The sequence below is a fragment of the Haliotis rubra genome, unplaced genomic scaffold (genome assembly GCF_003918875.1).
Source record: "Haliotis rubra isolate DU_JTF1 unplaced genomic scaffold, ASM391887v1 Scf420, whole genome shotgun sequence".
NCBI lineage: Eukaryota > Metazoa > Mollusca > Gastropoda > Lepetellida > Haliotidae > Haliotis > Haliotis rubra.
Genome location: NW_025767103.1, coordinates 493,992 through 510,193, shown reverse-complemented (window position 1 = coordinate 510,193; position 16,202 = coordinate 493,992). Strand labels below are relative to the sequence as shown.

Here is a 16,202-nt window from a genome sequence, read left to right as displayed (position 1 = left end):
CAATCCGGTGATCAACAGCATGAGCATCCATCTACGCATTTGGGATACGATGACATGTGTCAACCAAGTCAGCGAGCCTGACCACCCGATCCCATCAGTCGCCTTTTACAAATAAAATGGGTTGCTGAGGACCAATTCTAACCCGGACCTTCACGGGTAGTACATATTATATGATTATCAGCGTGCGAATCATATCATCTCGATCTTTCAGAAAAATATGGTCTCGACATAAGGAAAGAAACAAGCGACTATTACAGGAGAATTTATCTTGATGCATGTCGCAAAGATCGAAGCTATATATATGAACCAATCACCGGATCGTCTGGTCCAGAGTCGACAGTTGGCGTCTCCTCTCATTGTCTTAATGTTACAGGTAGAAGTCGACTATCCTTCATATAAAGTTATATGGGATAGTCTAAGTTTGGGAAAAAACTCCGGGATCGTAACAACGAGAACTTACATATATATATCCCCCTCTCCTTTTCCGTTACACTGAATGTTGTTTTGTTGAACGTGGTATATCTACTCAATCTTGAGATATTATTTTAAGTGTGAGAAAAAGCTAGTGTGTTTTATATTCATAGGTTTCGAACTATGATTTGACATGTACAAATATTTCAAATTCGAAAGAACCTTAAAGGTATCGGAGCTACATTGAAACTTCTAGCTTAAAAAGCGATTTTTCTTTTCTTAAATCATGTATATGTTGAATTTATATGTGTAAGGAATTCTGACATGTTTAATTTTCATTTGTTTCTGATAACTGCTATCCTTCCAGAAGAAGAAGTCGGATATCGAGTACATCGTCTGTACCATAAAGTGTCGTGACAGTACAAATGTTTGTGCAATTTTATTACATAACATAACGGGAATTCGTTTTTTAAAAATATTCATTAAACTGTTCTCCAATCGATTACAAATGCATTAAACATCATGATATAAACATGCAATATGTCTAGAAAGTGTTAACGTCCCGTTTGAAGGGTATATATTCTGAATTGTTTCCATTTTGCCACGTGACATGATGACACCCACCCCTCCACGACCAGTAGTGTACCCCGTCATCCTACCGTCTTTTCACAATGGCGCCACTTCCGATCACGTGACAGCACTTCCGGTTTGGAAGTCATGTGATTGGTTGTGTGATCGGTCATGTGACCGGAGGCGTGGCCATTTTGATGGGATCTCCCTAGAACTGTATCGTTGACATACTAGCCAAGCTTAGCTAAACTGGACTATATTATGTCGGGTGCTTGTCCCGAACTCCTCAGAAGTGTATTGGTCAGTCCACTCCAGCTGGTACTGGGTCCTCTTCAACTCCTCAACTTCCCTTCTTCCATATCTTGTGTATCAGCTAGGGGCTGCAACTGACAAGACCAGCCGGAGCCGTGTTTATGTAAGACCCTATGCTGTCGTAGCCAATGACGTCATAGGCGCGTGAGGCAATTAAGACCAATGAGACGTGAGGCATGTACCAGTTCAAGCTTTCTCAACTCTCACCATCACTTGCCAACTGAAACTGGAACCACGCAGACGTCTCTCTCCTCCTACCGTTGTCGCCTGTGACAAACAGATGTACTGTTAGATAGATAGACATCTGTACTGTTCTATGGTGAGCTGCACAATATATGGTGTTCAATGACATCGTCATTACAGATGTCCACAGGAAACTGTGAAAAACACAATTGCCGTCGCAGTTACGACTGTCCACGCCACTGCCGTGACTGTGACAATGACGATCACCGTAGTCTGGACTGCTTAACAAGTCCCTGAGACGCCCAGCCCCAGTCAACCAGCCAGGTCAACCTCAGCTGGAATTGACCCACATTCGTCTAAAAAAGGGCTTAAACAGGCACAACCAGCCCCCCGCTGACATCCCCCCCCACACACACGTGCACAGACCACCACCCCTCCTTCCGAAGCCTCTCGTTTTTTCACGTCCCTTCTCGCGAGAACGCGCCTCCCGCGAGATCCCATCAATAAAGCTAGGTATCCGATCACATGACCCTCAAGCCGGAAGTGATGTCAAGTGGCCGGAAGTGCCGCCATCTTGAAAAAGACGATAGGGTGACGCCTGTCACCTCTCCATGAAGTCGTTCATATTTAGACGCGAACAAGTTAAGAACTGGAATAGGAAATCACATTTTGTAGTATTTTCAAGTGTCATCCTATAGGAATATTCAGTCAGACGATGTCAGTGAACATATATTATCTCAAAGTAAAAAAAATGTAAGCAAACGTAAATTTAATCATGTTATTATCATTATGAAATATTATTAAGAATATAAATACCCACCACACATTTTACTCTTCGTGTTTGTTCTATCCTTTGTCGTCATTGTTTGCATCAACGACGTTGTGATGTTGAATACGCAGTTGAAGAAGAGTCCTGACATGAGTTTGTTCTCGGCGCTGGACAGTGCAGAGTGAGTCACTTACGTCACATGTAAGCTTAATGCACCATGGCCATAACCATCGATCGGGAGCTGCACAGCCTATTGACTCCGTTCATATGTACGTTCATAACGTAATGCTATAACGTCGTGAAATGTCATACAATAATGGCGTCGAAAATTGTGAGTATGATGAGAAATGATAGATTGTTTTATCTTATTGTGAAAGCGTGTGTTCTTTATCCACAATACACGCTGCAGCTCGGATCAGCAGGTACAACTATAACGAAACATCTTGAGAAACACACAGGATTATATTGAATGTGTTATGCGAATATAAAATAAAATAGAATAGAAATATCATCATCGTGACTTTTTATAGTACTTGTACCAGTAGCAGCAACACCAGAATTGGTACTTCACTATTCAGGTTAACATAACGGTGCCAATGAAAGTAAAAACAGAATTTATGTTTTCTGATCACAGGTTTGGATATTTTACCAAATATTACCACGTTCAGTTCTCATGCTGTGAACAGACAGGCAATACTGGAAAACACGTATCCCCAGGTTCCCTTGGAGTCACGGAAAGGTACCGAAAACCTGAACGGGATCTTGTGGGAGGCTGACATGGCCCCGCTTCTTATTTGTCTGGTCCCTACTCGATTCTTCTGATCACTAGATTACTTACAGACCACCACCATATAGCTGAAATATTGCTGATTGCGGCGTTAAACAACAAACCAAAACAAACGATCCTTCAAACACGCATGCATGATGTGACGGATCGAATATTGCTGGGAGCTGCAAAAAGAGATATTCACGTGGAACGGACCTCGAGGCTTGGTGTTATGATTTTACAGACGCTTCCATAACCCTGTACGCCATAACGTACAAAAACGTGAACACACAAAAAACGTTTTCGTTTATAGATATGTTTAATAAATTTCTCTAAAATAGTGTCATCTGTCCACTGTATCACATTCGAGTTATTGCTGCAAGACATCATCACAGACTATATTGCTGTCTCCATCAGGACCATTTAACAACACAGAGGGATTCAAATGGGTGTAAATAATCTTAATATAACCACATACAAACAGTAATATTCCATTCCAGCAGTATGGTAAAGACAACAGTGTTACCTATTCAGCTTCAATCAGAAAAGTAAAATATACTTTTACCAACAATTTACAAAGATATCCTCTAAACAGAAAAATCCTCCCCGATCAACGAGTGAGTGAGGTGGTGCCGGCACTAGCCATCGAGATTCCACACAGATTATATAATTATCCATTATCCAGGATATCTCTGTTATAACAAGGCAATAATAATATACAATGAATTGCCTTATTCGGGTAGTACATAATCATACATTCACGGTTAGCTAGGAAGCAATAAAAGCATAATATATGAGAAGGAAGTTAACAGTTACGACATCAGAGCGGTAGCTGATACCCAGTTAGAAAGTTAACTGACACTAAACAGGTTTAGACTCATCCAACGCTAGAACTCTCGCTGTAAACTGATTGCTCTGGATAGATCCACAAACCCCTTTAAATCATCAATAGAATTCATAAAACGCTAAATTCAATACCCTGAATAGCCTGTAGAGGCCAAGGGCAATATTATCCTGCATCGTGATTTAGTGACTCTCTGTCATAGGCCTGAACCATATTATTTACCTTTCCGTCCAACCTGTTCTGCAATGGAAAAGCAGTATATGAAGCAAGTCTAAATTCATTCCGAGCTCGCGATGGCTCCTGTTCAATTTGAATGGAGTTATTTGTTTCTCTCAAAATATAATATTATATCGTCAGAGATTAACCGTTTGTCTAATATGCACATCTGTGGCTGAAAGTGCGTAGATTCTGATATCACTGGTCCATTGGTCTCATTCCAGGATGGTTTTATGCGAGAAGCTTATTTTCCACAAATAGCTGTTGTTGGTAATAATGTGTATATTCAGCACACGCTCTGGCAACATCTGGTGGATTCCCATTATGAATAATGCAAGCAGTCATGTACATGTAAATACAATACTGTGACATACAAGTAGTGGAACACTCTCAATCCTAGTGTGTCATCTGATCACACTTTGACATGTGACTGACACTGTTGATCGACAAATGCACAGATTTACATACCAACACAAATTGTTTCCACAGTTCATCAAATCATAATGTTTGTGAAATTTCAATTTGGCAAGTATGGGATAATTTAACCATCGTAAACAATGATCATTGCTATATATGCACACTGTAGTAATTGGGCGACCATACACGCCCACAGCATACTGTGTCGCAGACTACCAGTACTGATGAAGCTGGCATTTACACCAAAGCTACTTACGTTTTACACATGCAGTATACCAGGGGATCTGGTAACAGTATTACAGTAATATTACGGCGAGGTACGTAATTATTGGGTTACATTGTTGAACCGACAGTGCATGAAGTGATAAGAGTGTGAATGATTCCTTAAACCATTGTTCCAGGTCGAAATGGTCCATTTAAATAATCGGTGCAGGAACATTAAAAGTCCAAATGGACTAAAGGGATAAGGATTAGCTAATCCCGCCACTATATGTACGAAACATGATCGGCCTTAGGGCTTGAACTGTCTTCACGTGTATGCGGATGGCGTCACATATATCAGGGCATGCCTGGTTAGTGTGGGAGGAAAGCCCGGAGTGATGCAGGGGTCAGAGGTCACCAATTTCGTGAACCACATGGGCAGTTCATGGTGCCGACATACCCCGGAATATAACAGGATCAAAACGGGAATCGAACCAACGATTGTAGATTTCTGGCCACGGGAGTCCGCAACAGACTGGGAATGATTTAACCAGAATTTTAACCATTTCGAGTGTAAATTAATGAGCTAGGGGTTATTTACGGTCTGCTTAAACTGTGAAGTGGGATAAATAAGCACTTAGGCACAGGTACACATTTCTCAGAAAAACGCACTTGATATTTATCATAACGTCATAATCTTTCGCAGGAAATGGAATATTTTGAGGGCATATTAGAATGAGTGAGCGAGTGAACGAGCGAGGGAATGAGTGAGTGTGGAAATATATCAGTCAGTTAGTCACTCAGGTGGGTTTTAGAATTAAACAGCGTGTCTTTAAAGACTGAATATCGTATCAAGCAAATTATGTTTACATTTCATACGCCAGTTACAGTAGATACTTCCATATATAAGGCCTATATTCCACATGCGGTTCATTCAAAAAAGGGCAGACCTCCCAAAAGACAGACCTCTCATAAGACAGACTCAATGAGTACAATAATTAGCTGAGCCATGCTGTCCACACCTATTTAATTAATGAGCTGGCCTAAGAAGAGCAGAGTATGTCCCACCCCAGAAAGGTGCGTCCCAGGTACTCCTAGAGGTTGTAGGAAACAACGTCATAGGAAAAAGGTCATTGATTTGGGGAGGAAAATGTCATAAACTAAAAAAAAAATCAGTATTGATAATGTATTTATTCAACAAGTCATAACAATATTATCATCAATTTCTCAAAACCACATCTAAACCTAACTTTATTCTAGTATACTACAAGTATTAATAACTGGAGAATAGGACGTTTTTATAACAGTTGTTGTTGAATTAGTTTTTGCAAATAACTGGAGAACAGGATGTTTTTATTACTTATTATTTGATGATGAAAGTGAAATAGTATTTATAAAATACAGTATAAACAAAGTAAAAAGAGAATGGGATGTTTTGCTGAGTTTTAGCCATATTTAAAAATAACAAATATACTACGATTAAGAGTTTGGGAGAGATAAAATGACTTTGATGTTTTGGGACTTACGGCTTGTTCTCATGTTTGATAGGTACATGTATAAAATATTGTTTTTGATAATATTCACAAGTAAATGTGATCTGGCAAATATTATGTTTATGTACATATATGTTGATGCAATATGTCTTAATCTAAAAAAACACACACCATAATTCATTACATGAATTGATAAAACTATAGTTAATACCTAATGTTGTCTTGTTTTATCTGGGCACATACCATTATTATCAAGGGTACAGCTTAATTATGCCTTATGCAACCAACCATAAAATGTGTTGTTTTACGCGGTCTGTCTTTTGGGAGGTCTGTCTTATGGGAAGATACCCCACATGCACAGCAAGTTTATGGTTTATACGTGGCTGCGTATTACTGTGCAGTACATGCATTACTCCAGTAACCCTACTTCACTGCCCAACAATACCCCCAGGGTGCCAGCTTGCGTACCTCTCTGGGTTCATGGAACGTTCAATCATTGCAAAGATCAATATTCCGAAGATCAGGGCGAGGATCCCCGACAAAATGATCAACCGTTCGGCCCTTTTGGCGTATTTGGCCGCCGTGTCAATGTTGCCTCTCATGATTCCCTCGTCAAACTCAGTCTTTGCCTTGAAAGCATAGTAACATGCAGGAATGCCGGTCGGAAAGAAGAATATGATTGCTATAGTGCCGAAGACCTTCAAGAATTTCAACTGTTTTTGACGCAGCGGCCGATCCAATTCTCGCCATCTTTCTGGTATTGCACGAGTCTGTATTTCACTTGTTCCGTCTGACTGAGGTACCACAACCCGTTCTTGTATTACGACATTGTTCCCACTTCTGTTGTCGTAAACAACCGGTAAAGAATACCCGGATGACGATACATCGGTTTGGTCTGCGGTCGGGGTGGACTCTGCAGGTGTTTGTGCAGAGGTATTTTTCTGTGCTAAAATGTCCTTTTTTGACGGCGGTGGTGGAAGGCGTATGGCAGAAGTAGTACCATTTCCGGCATTTGGCGCAGTACCATTTTCAGCATTTGGCGCATGTCCATTTAGAACTCCTGGCTCGGGGTCTGTTGAGGTTTCTTCAAAAGCCTGGTTCTCGTATCCACCGAGTCTCAGCATGCCTCCGTTGATGTTTGGCTGATAAATACCGCTCTCACCAACGCTGTCGCCAGAGACCAGTTGGTCGGAGAATCCGGAAGACTGGTCGGCCATTCTGAAACAGAAATAGCATGCCTGACAAATGAAACCCTGAATGAAACATTTCCCCCACTCCAAGGCTTGTTTTCTATGGAAACGCACCTCCTCTGGCCACCTGACTGACACATTGGGGAATCCAAATCTGGATTTAAAAATGAGAAATATATTTTCAAAATGTATGTTTTGTAGACTGCCTGCATCCATACTTTTTGCTGTGAGTCTTCATAACATACTTGTTTATACTATGACTTAATATCAACCTGAACTGGTAAGTCAATTTTGTGATGTTTCATGGAATGTACTTGAATACTGCATTGCTTTGCATCAAAACAGCTTTGACAAGGCAAGGAGGCCACACCCCATCTGTGTATAGGTTTGAACCCCGGCCTTTAAGGATGTACTTAAGCTCTGAAAACCGAAAATATTACCATGTCTTAAAGTGAGATGTTACTTCTGTTCAAGTCTTTGCTCCCGAGTGCTAGCCCATTCAGATACCACGCCTCATTTAAACAGTTCCCAAAGCACAGCGGACTCATTCCTAGCCGTCCAGTGCTTTGTAATTCCTTTAATGCCTAACGTCAGTCAGCGTAACAAGAAGTGCCATCTTTTAACGTCTTTTGGTACGATTCAGCAACTGAAGGGAATTAATTAATGACCTTTCGCTCTTCGGACAGACGTTCTGGTAGACCACGGAGGAAGTCTGATGTACATATGCAAATTTGACCAAATGTGCACTGTTTGTGTCATTTAACACATTGTTGCCTTCCAGCTGAATATAGAGTGAGTGAGTGAGCGTGTCGGGTTGGGTGGAATTTCCGCTTTATTCCGTAGCCTGAGCTAACTGAGAGAGTGAGTGAGTATGGTTTTACGCCCCTTTTATCAATGTTCCGGGGGACACCAGAAATGGGCTTCACACATTGTACCCATGTGGGGAAGCGAACCCGGGTCTTCAGCGTGACGAGCGGACGCTTTAACCATTAGGCTACTCCATCGCCCCGCTAACTGACTTTATTTCACTGGCACATCAGCTTGACGTCTCTTCAATGAAACAGGTCAGACATCTTTCCACTTTCGTGAAGGTAAACATTCTGCACTTAGCAAAATGATATTGATTATTTGCCATTGCTGACATAGGCTTGGGGTCAAGCCTTCACACTTACATAGGCTGTTCACACAACAGGTTTTTAAAACTTCTTAAAAGGGTAACATACAATGACCAAAGTTGGTGAACAATTGCAAAATTAAGATGGTCTTCAAATCGCGTTAAAGATTCCTCATCTCGACTTGGCTCTCAAAGTTCCAGCCTTATTTCTTTAAAATCACATTCAGATAAAAAGGAAAACCCAAACGACACCGCGTAAAGAAAAGGAAGTAAAAAACGTGCCATTCGTTGCCGCTTGGCGCACAATTACGTTGATTGCATGTGCTGGAGGACTGAGATTAGCTTCGTATAGAGATGGCTGTTGGGCTTTGTCGACTGTATCGACTTGCACTCACGTACGGCCAACTGTACACCGGTTTATATAGAGTACTTGCGGTGTGCCATTGATCCAGATGGGAAAAGGTGGACGAAATGATGACAATTATCTTTTTGTATGGTAAATGTTAATATCAGCCCAGACTCAACTCGTTCATGTATGATACGAAAGTGTATAAGTAAAGGTTAGGGTACAAGGGCGAGGTCTTGCTGCGTGTAGAAAGATCACGGGGCAGTAGGGAGTCTTTCTACACGTATCTAGACCTCGTCCACGAACACTGAGGAAGAAGTTTAGTCATGAATAAAGGACACATGGTCCAGAGCTCGTTTTCATAGCTAATATCAGTTGATGTGCACATGTATTAGAGATTGACAAACATATTTCTTTATGCATTATTACAAAGGTAAATCTCTTTTCATATATGACAGTTTTATGATGAGATATACATTGCTGAAGGGAGAGTGAGTGAGGTTTACGCTGGTTTCAGCAATATTCCGGCATTATCATGGCTGGGGACATTAGAAATGGGCTTCACACACTGTACCCATGTGGGGAATAGAACCCGGGTCGTCGGCGTGAGGAGCGAACGCTTCAAACACAAGACTACCCCACCTTCCTGCAGCAGCTGGAAGATCGTTGGAGGATGGATTAACGTTGATGAAAGGAAGAGTACATTCATAGCTTTCGGCTACAGGAGCTGCGCGACATTTGTCGTGGGGTCACACGAGGTTCATGGTCTAGACTGTGTGGAAGTCATCACTGACTTTGTGTGCTGGCGCACACAATGCCTCACTCTCAGTATTTGGGTTGACATCCCGGACGGGGCTCAACCCCTCCAAAACGTACAAGTGTTTGGAATCAGTTGTTCAGAGACATTAAGTTTTATCAAGTTGAGTGCAACTCGCTGCTCACAGTAATTTTGGTATCAAGGGGAATAACTCTAATAGGAGCCGTTATGAGCGGCAGTTGACGGTTGAGAGAAAGCCGCGCGGTCTGCGTCATTAAGTGATAATTCGAAGGTTTGTTTTGCAGAAAAAGGCAGGTTAAAGTCTGTATTCGCCAGGAAAGTTTCACCTAACGTTTCAAATCACTTTAATCTAGGACTATGCTAGGTTATGCTTTAGTTCCAACGCAGTTACATCTATTTCTCATGAATGTTTCATCAAGTCGCAACTGACTTTCATCTATGAAACAGTGTTGCAACAGTGGAGTTCTGGATTAAACAATTGAGACTTCGAGTTGATATTCCATGAATACGAAAAGGCTTGGCCAAGGACAGTACGCCAAGAACTTTCCTGGAGGGCCCCACAAGGGTAAGATCTGGATGGCAGTTTGCTCAATCCAAGAGGGCTCTATCATGTAATGTAAATTGTAGTTTGTCCAGATAACTAGAACATTTGGTGCCATGATAGTTCCGTTAAAATTGCCTTTCAGTTTGTAAGTTTTCAAACTAATATACATCATGTTGATATTTATTCATAATTGTCGGAAGGAAATTATTCAGTTTAAAAAGTCCAATCAAGGTTATGTTAAAAACTTTGGAGCATCATTATTTCCTTTATTCATTAAATGTCTTTCCACAGTTATTTATATCTTATTTGTTCTACCCAAATTTTGGGAATGATATTAATATTTATACATTCCTTTAGAAATTTAAAAAAAGATTAGTTTTAAAAAACTGCAAAGTTGTATAAACTCTATTTTATTCATATTAAGGTGATTCGTGAGGTTTTGTGTAGTGTCAAATATGTGAGCTTGGATCCATTTAGAGTTGGGACAAGTTTCAGAAAACACATTCGCGTGAAACAAGAAGTGCTTTGATATGGGTAATTTGAATACAGAATAACACGTCAGTCAAAAGTTAAATAATATCAATCACTGTGCAACATACTGAGAGACCTGTGAAGGTCCGGGTTAGAATATTGATCTTCAGTAACCCATGCTTGTCGTAAGAGGCTGCTAACGGCATCGGGTGGTCAGTCTCGCTGACTTGGTTGACACGTGTCATCGGTTCCCAATTGCGCAGATCGATGCTCATGCTGTTGATCACTGGATTGTCTGGTCCAGACTCAATTATTTACAGACCGCCGCCATATAGCTGGAATATTGCTGAGTGCGGCATAAAACTAAACTCACTCACTCACTTACATACTGAGAATTTGTTGAACTGCATTTCGAGTTTAACTCAAAAGTGATGAAAAGCAATATATAGCTATCCTATATCACAATGAATGGATGTGAACGTGAGAGAATGTTTAGTACACAGCGACAGGAGGAAACTAGTTTCTACGCTCTGGTGCTCGTCACAAATCCAGACAGGCAGGTGATCTGATTACCAATGAATACTGGTGCAGCATACTGTTAAAATATACAAGCCTGTCAGAATATCATCCAACTACCACTTGAGAGTGAATACAGGATAGGAAGACACGTCATATAATGTTTGTATTTGGAATTTCGCCGGTATGAATGTTGATTTGTACCGCCATCCGCAAATATAATTTAAGAACTTCAAGTTTAAGTTTAGTCAACTTTCCTTGTGTGTCTTGCGATATTTCCTCTGCTCAATCCGTGGGTATTTAAAGGGTTGTATGCGGGCAGTAATACACGTAATGATCGACGTGCACTCGGTATGAGCAGATGAGTGTGGAAAATGGTTGCTATGCCTCCCTTTCCATGAACAAATAAACATAATAAACAAACAATAAATCTGAAGACAAAACTGGGTAATACTGACATCGTTACAATGCTAGAAAATACTCTTTACCATTCTATTCTCAATCTGTTAATGAGTGAGTGAGTGTGGCTTGATGCCGCACTCATTAGCAGCTATTCCCTGCAAGAGGTTACTAAAGGTGATCTAATAAGTGTTCAGTTTATGGAAATACTCATTCCAAACACATATCTTGTGTTCGACAAACGAAATGCCTCCTAAACTGATCGCAATATGTCAATATCTACTTGAAAAAAAATCGCGCCTGACCCACACAAACCAGTAGTCGGGAGGATGTTCAACGACTCAGGATACAAGGTTCCAGGACATGCGCCACTGTAGCCGACATGTATGATGTGGCATGACGTCAGTATGGGGGCCCATGGGTAGGAATCCATGTACGACCTCTAATATGCAAAGGCTAATCGGTTGTTGTAGTCCCCTTGCTCTTGCGGATAGCTGTAAATTGTTACTCACTAACCCAGACACTCATGATGACTCACCCCGGTACCCTCACTCACTCAAACATTCAGTCATGGACCGGTGGGGTAGTCTCATAGTTGGAGCGTTTGCGTGTCACGCCGAAATATCTGGTTTGTGTCACTGCAAGGGTACGATGTGTGAAACCCATTTCTGGTGTTCCACTCGACGAAAAAACATACTCACTCACTCAATCGTTTAGTCACTATTATGTCTTGTATTTCACTTTTACTCCAATATACCTTTACCTTAATATACTAAGCTTGGCTTGTTTTTTTTCTATCATATGAATACACGAACATTCACTAACTACAGCATACCCTTCTCTCTTGTCCTTTACTTTCTGGTTAGTAGATTACCTTTACAATAACATAATTACTGGTCACTTTTAATTTATTATGTAGTTCTTCTGGGAGAGCTGATGGGCTGTGCTCATTACATGGGGGTGTCTCTACTCAGATAATTAATCCCTAATTAATCCCTGTAGTTAATTTGGAATGTAGTTCAAACGGGATGTAGTTCTTATGGGAGTAAACCTATCTCACTATCTCTCATTCACTAATCTACTTTCTCTTACTCACAAGCCCACAATCTCCCTCACCCATTCATCCATAGTTAGACTAAATGCTAGTCTCTGATTATAATATTATTTTGATTGTAACAAATAATTCCATATACATAACAAATGAGGCCCAGTGAGAAGGGAGATTCTCAGACATGAGGAAATCTAGACTTGCTCTATTAAGAGTTTAGCTTTACAGGCAGGCAGAAGGGGAAATAATGTGGGTCAGGGGCGGTAGGCCAGGCTAGCCCACAATCCCCCTCACTCATTCATCCACAATCTCACTCACTGTCACTCACACACCCAATATCTCACTCACTCAGGGGCGGTGGGATAGCCTAATGGTTAAAGCGTTCGCTCGTCACGCCGAAGACCCGGTTTCGATTCCCCACATGGGTACAATGTGTGAAGCCCATTTCTGGTGTCCCCCGCCGTTATATTGCTGGAATAACGGCATAAAACTATACTCATTCACTCACCCACAACTATCTCACTCGCGCTCTCCTCACAATTATTATTCTTATAGAGTCTCTCTCTCACTCACTCACCCAGCCACTCTCTCACCTCGGGTTTGTATGTATGCTGAACAAAGATGAATATATGGCCGACGTTAGGAGAATCTTAATTACTCACTTTGCAAACAAGCTGGGTCTACACCGTACAATATATATGCAAGTCCCGAAATGTTGGTTATGGCAACAGCAACTGTGAAACCAGCTTGCAGCAATACCGCCGACCGTTCCAATTATACACCTAACATCAATAAATCAATCAACTCTCCCCTAGACAATGATACCCAGCTGACCTGATTGATAATCGATTATTGATATTATTGACAACGTGTACAGGTAGCCATATTTGATCAAGGTGAACATTCCAAACAGCGCCTACATAGCCATTCAACTGTGTCGTAAATACCTGGCAAGTAGTTTTACACCTGTATCATATAATCACAGGTATTTTCTGTGTAACTACGATCAATACTCCCCGATTAAACAGCTGATGAAAGACACGCTGTATAACAATGTTGCTAAAACAATACAGTCTAAACTTTGGGTGTTGAAATTTAACCTAACTTAAACCCCATGCAATATTGTCAACGGAAACAACCTCTTAATTCCTTACCTGTCCGCTAGGTGACGTCAGCCCCGAAGTGTATGATTAGGCGGATGAAAATGCCACGCGAGTTGATGCAATAAACAATCTGTCAGTCATGATTGCAATCGACAACTTACGTCTATTTCCTCAGTATGTGAGAGGGTAAGTCCAACATGATCTGAACGGTGACACACGTTCTCAATGAGGCGCTCGTTTGGCCTGCATTCTCGCTTGGTCGACCATGCTAAACGATAAAGCCTGTGTGTGGGCGATTGTTTTCACAGGTGTACGGAAACGTGAACGAAACTATCCCAAGTGTGATTCGGCCGACCATTAGATGTTCTGGGGATGAGGACGGTTTGAGGGGATGGGATGCCTGGGATTTTGTACAGAGGCGAGATATCTTTTCAGATACACCTACACCTAAAAAGCAGATATCTACTTGATTAAAGCTATGAGACTAAACGCACGCACGCTATGAAGGATAGAGTGTTTGGAGTTGGGGAAAATACCGAAATGATGTTAGCCTTTTTATACTTTGGTTAAACCCAGGACAATTGATGTTATGCTGGCAAAATTAAAAGTGAGTGAGTGCGTGAGTGAGTGAGTGAGTTTTACGACGCTATTAGCAACATTCCAGCAATATCAGAAATGTTGTACCCATGTGGGGAATCAAACTTGGGTTTTCAGCGTAACGAGCGAACACTTTAACCACTAGGCTACCCCCACCGCCCCGACTAACCTGGAAAGATATCTAGGCTTCGAACATCAAATGACCACTTTTTTCTGGCACACCTAAAAATTGAACTATCTACATCGAACTGCGAGGACTTCGACTGCTGGGTCCGCGGTGGCCACTATCTAAAATGAGTGAGTGAATTGTGTTTAACGCCTTTTAACAGTATTTCCGTTACATCACGGTGTGCTAAATATGGGAGAAAAGACCGAAGTGGTGAAGGTCTCGGGTTATTACAAAAATGCAAACATAATTAGGTATTTGATTTCTTGGGAGCTCCAGGGAAGCAACTATGCACACCACTATTTTGAATGAAGTGACCCTGCATTTGTCTCGGTGAAAGTGCTGGATTAGTAGATTAACTACAAAAGGACCGAGTGTTTGAAGGGCATTTAGAAGTGATACACATAAAGGCAAGAGTTTTATGGATGACAACTTCTTTATTGTGAAGGGTCACGACGTTTCGAAGGAGTAAGAATATACCTCGAAACGTCGTGACCCTTCACAATAAAGAAGTTGACATCCATGAAATTCTTGCCTTCATAAAAGCACCGATATAGAAACCGTCTGGTCATTACTTAGGGTTGCTTTATGTAAACCGAAGAAACATGACGAGGTAGAACGACGTTTCTACTCTGAGAAATATTTCGCTTAAACACAGCATGAAAGGTCCCACCTGGAAAGCTCAATACAGCATGGCCTATCCAAACCGGTTTCAGTTTTATCTGTTGACTTTGACAAAGCGTGATTATCCGAGCATGTCTTTTCAGCAAACACTGGCGGTATTTGGTGTACGTGGAGGCAGTCCGGTTTCATGTTAGCCCCACCTTGGTGTCTCCATTTTCTCACCGGGACTCTTTCCATAGCCATAAAGTCACAGTGACATTTCAAGTTAAGAGAGAGGCGATAAAGGATAGTGCGGAGTTGCGTGTAAATACGTGTCCCTCTTACAAAAACAATAATAAATAACAAAAACAACAACAACAGTAGCAACATTAATAAAAATAATAATATAATATTGTATGTATGGTGCATGATGCGAATTAATACCCACAGTAAAAACATAAGACCACAGTACTAACCAATACTCGAACCTTCGACTCGTCCCCTACAACTTAAAAGACCAATCAAAATTAATGAAATTTAGAAAGCAGGCAGATCTGTGGGGAAAAAATTAAGAGCCCCGTTGGTGCTTTTCCATTGATTTTTTCCTTTTAGCGGCTTGGGTTTACAGATATATCAATGCAACCTTTAAAACTAATCATATAACAGCAATTATTAACAGGGGAGTTATTTAAAACTATTTAACAGTAAACACTTAAAACTATGTATGTATAAGTAGTGAGTGAGTTTAGTTTTACGCCGCACTCAGCAATATTCCAGCTATATGGGGGCGGTCTGTAAATAATCGAGTCTGGACCATACAATCCCGTGACCAACAGCATGAGCATCGATCCACGCATTTGGGATACGATGACATGTGTCAACCAAGTCAGCGAGCCTGGCAACCAGATTCCGTTAGTCACCTCCTACAGCAAGTATGGGTTAGTGAAGATCAATTCTAACCCGGATCTTCACGGGTACATACAATTGCGTTTTTCGACTATGACATAATGTTGAATAACATTGGCAGTTATTGGTAAACCATAACTGACTGATTAGAAACGACTAAACGAATAGAATAGAAACGATTCTATTTCTCCTAAAACTGAATTTCTCTCCATTGTTATCGAAATACTTGGAACAAATGG

General features: G+C 41.1%; 1 protein-coding gene across 2 annotated transcripts; it reads right to left on the bottom strand.

Moving 5' to 3' along the window:
* Positions 1-6,468: 6,468 nt before the first annotated feature.
* LOC124288592 lies at positions 6,469-13,960 on the bottom strand. Of its 2 annotated transcripts, none has more exons than XM_046725142.1 (2): positions 13,743-13,960; positions 6,469-7,400 (listed from the first exon to the last, which is right to left on the bottom strand). In XM_046725142.1, the coding sequence occupies exon 2, from the start codon at positions 7,397-7,399 to the stop codon at positions 6,611-6,613; it is 789 nt and encodes a 262-aa protein (XP_046581098.1). In that variant the 5' UTR covers position 7,400; positions 13,743-13,960; the 3' UTR covers positions 6,469-6,610. The 2 variants fall into 2 exon arrangements, with proteins under 2 accessions (XP_046581098.1, XP_046581099.1); XM_046725143.1 differs by having other exon boundaries at positions 13,853-13,960.
* Positions 13,961-16,202: the final 2,242 nt, after the last annotated feature.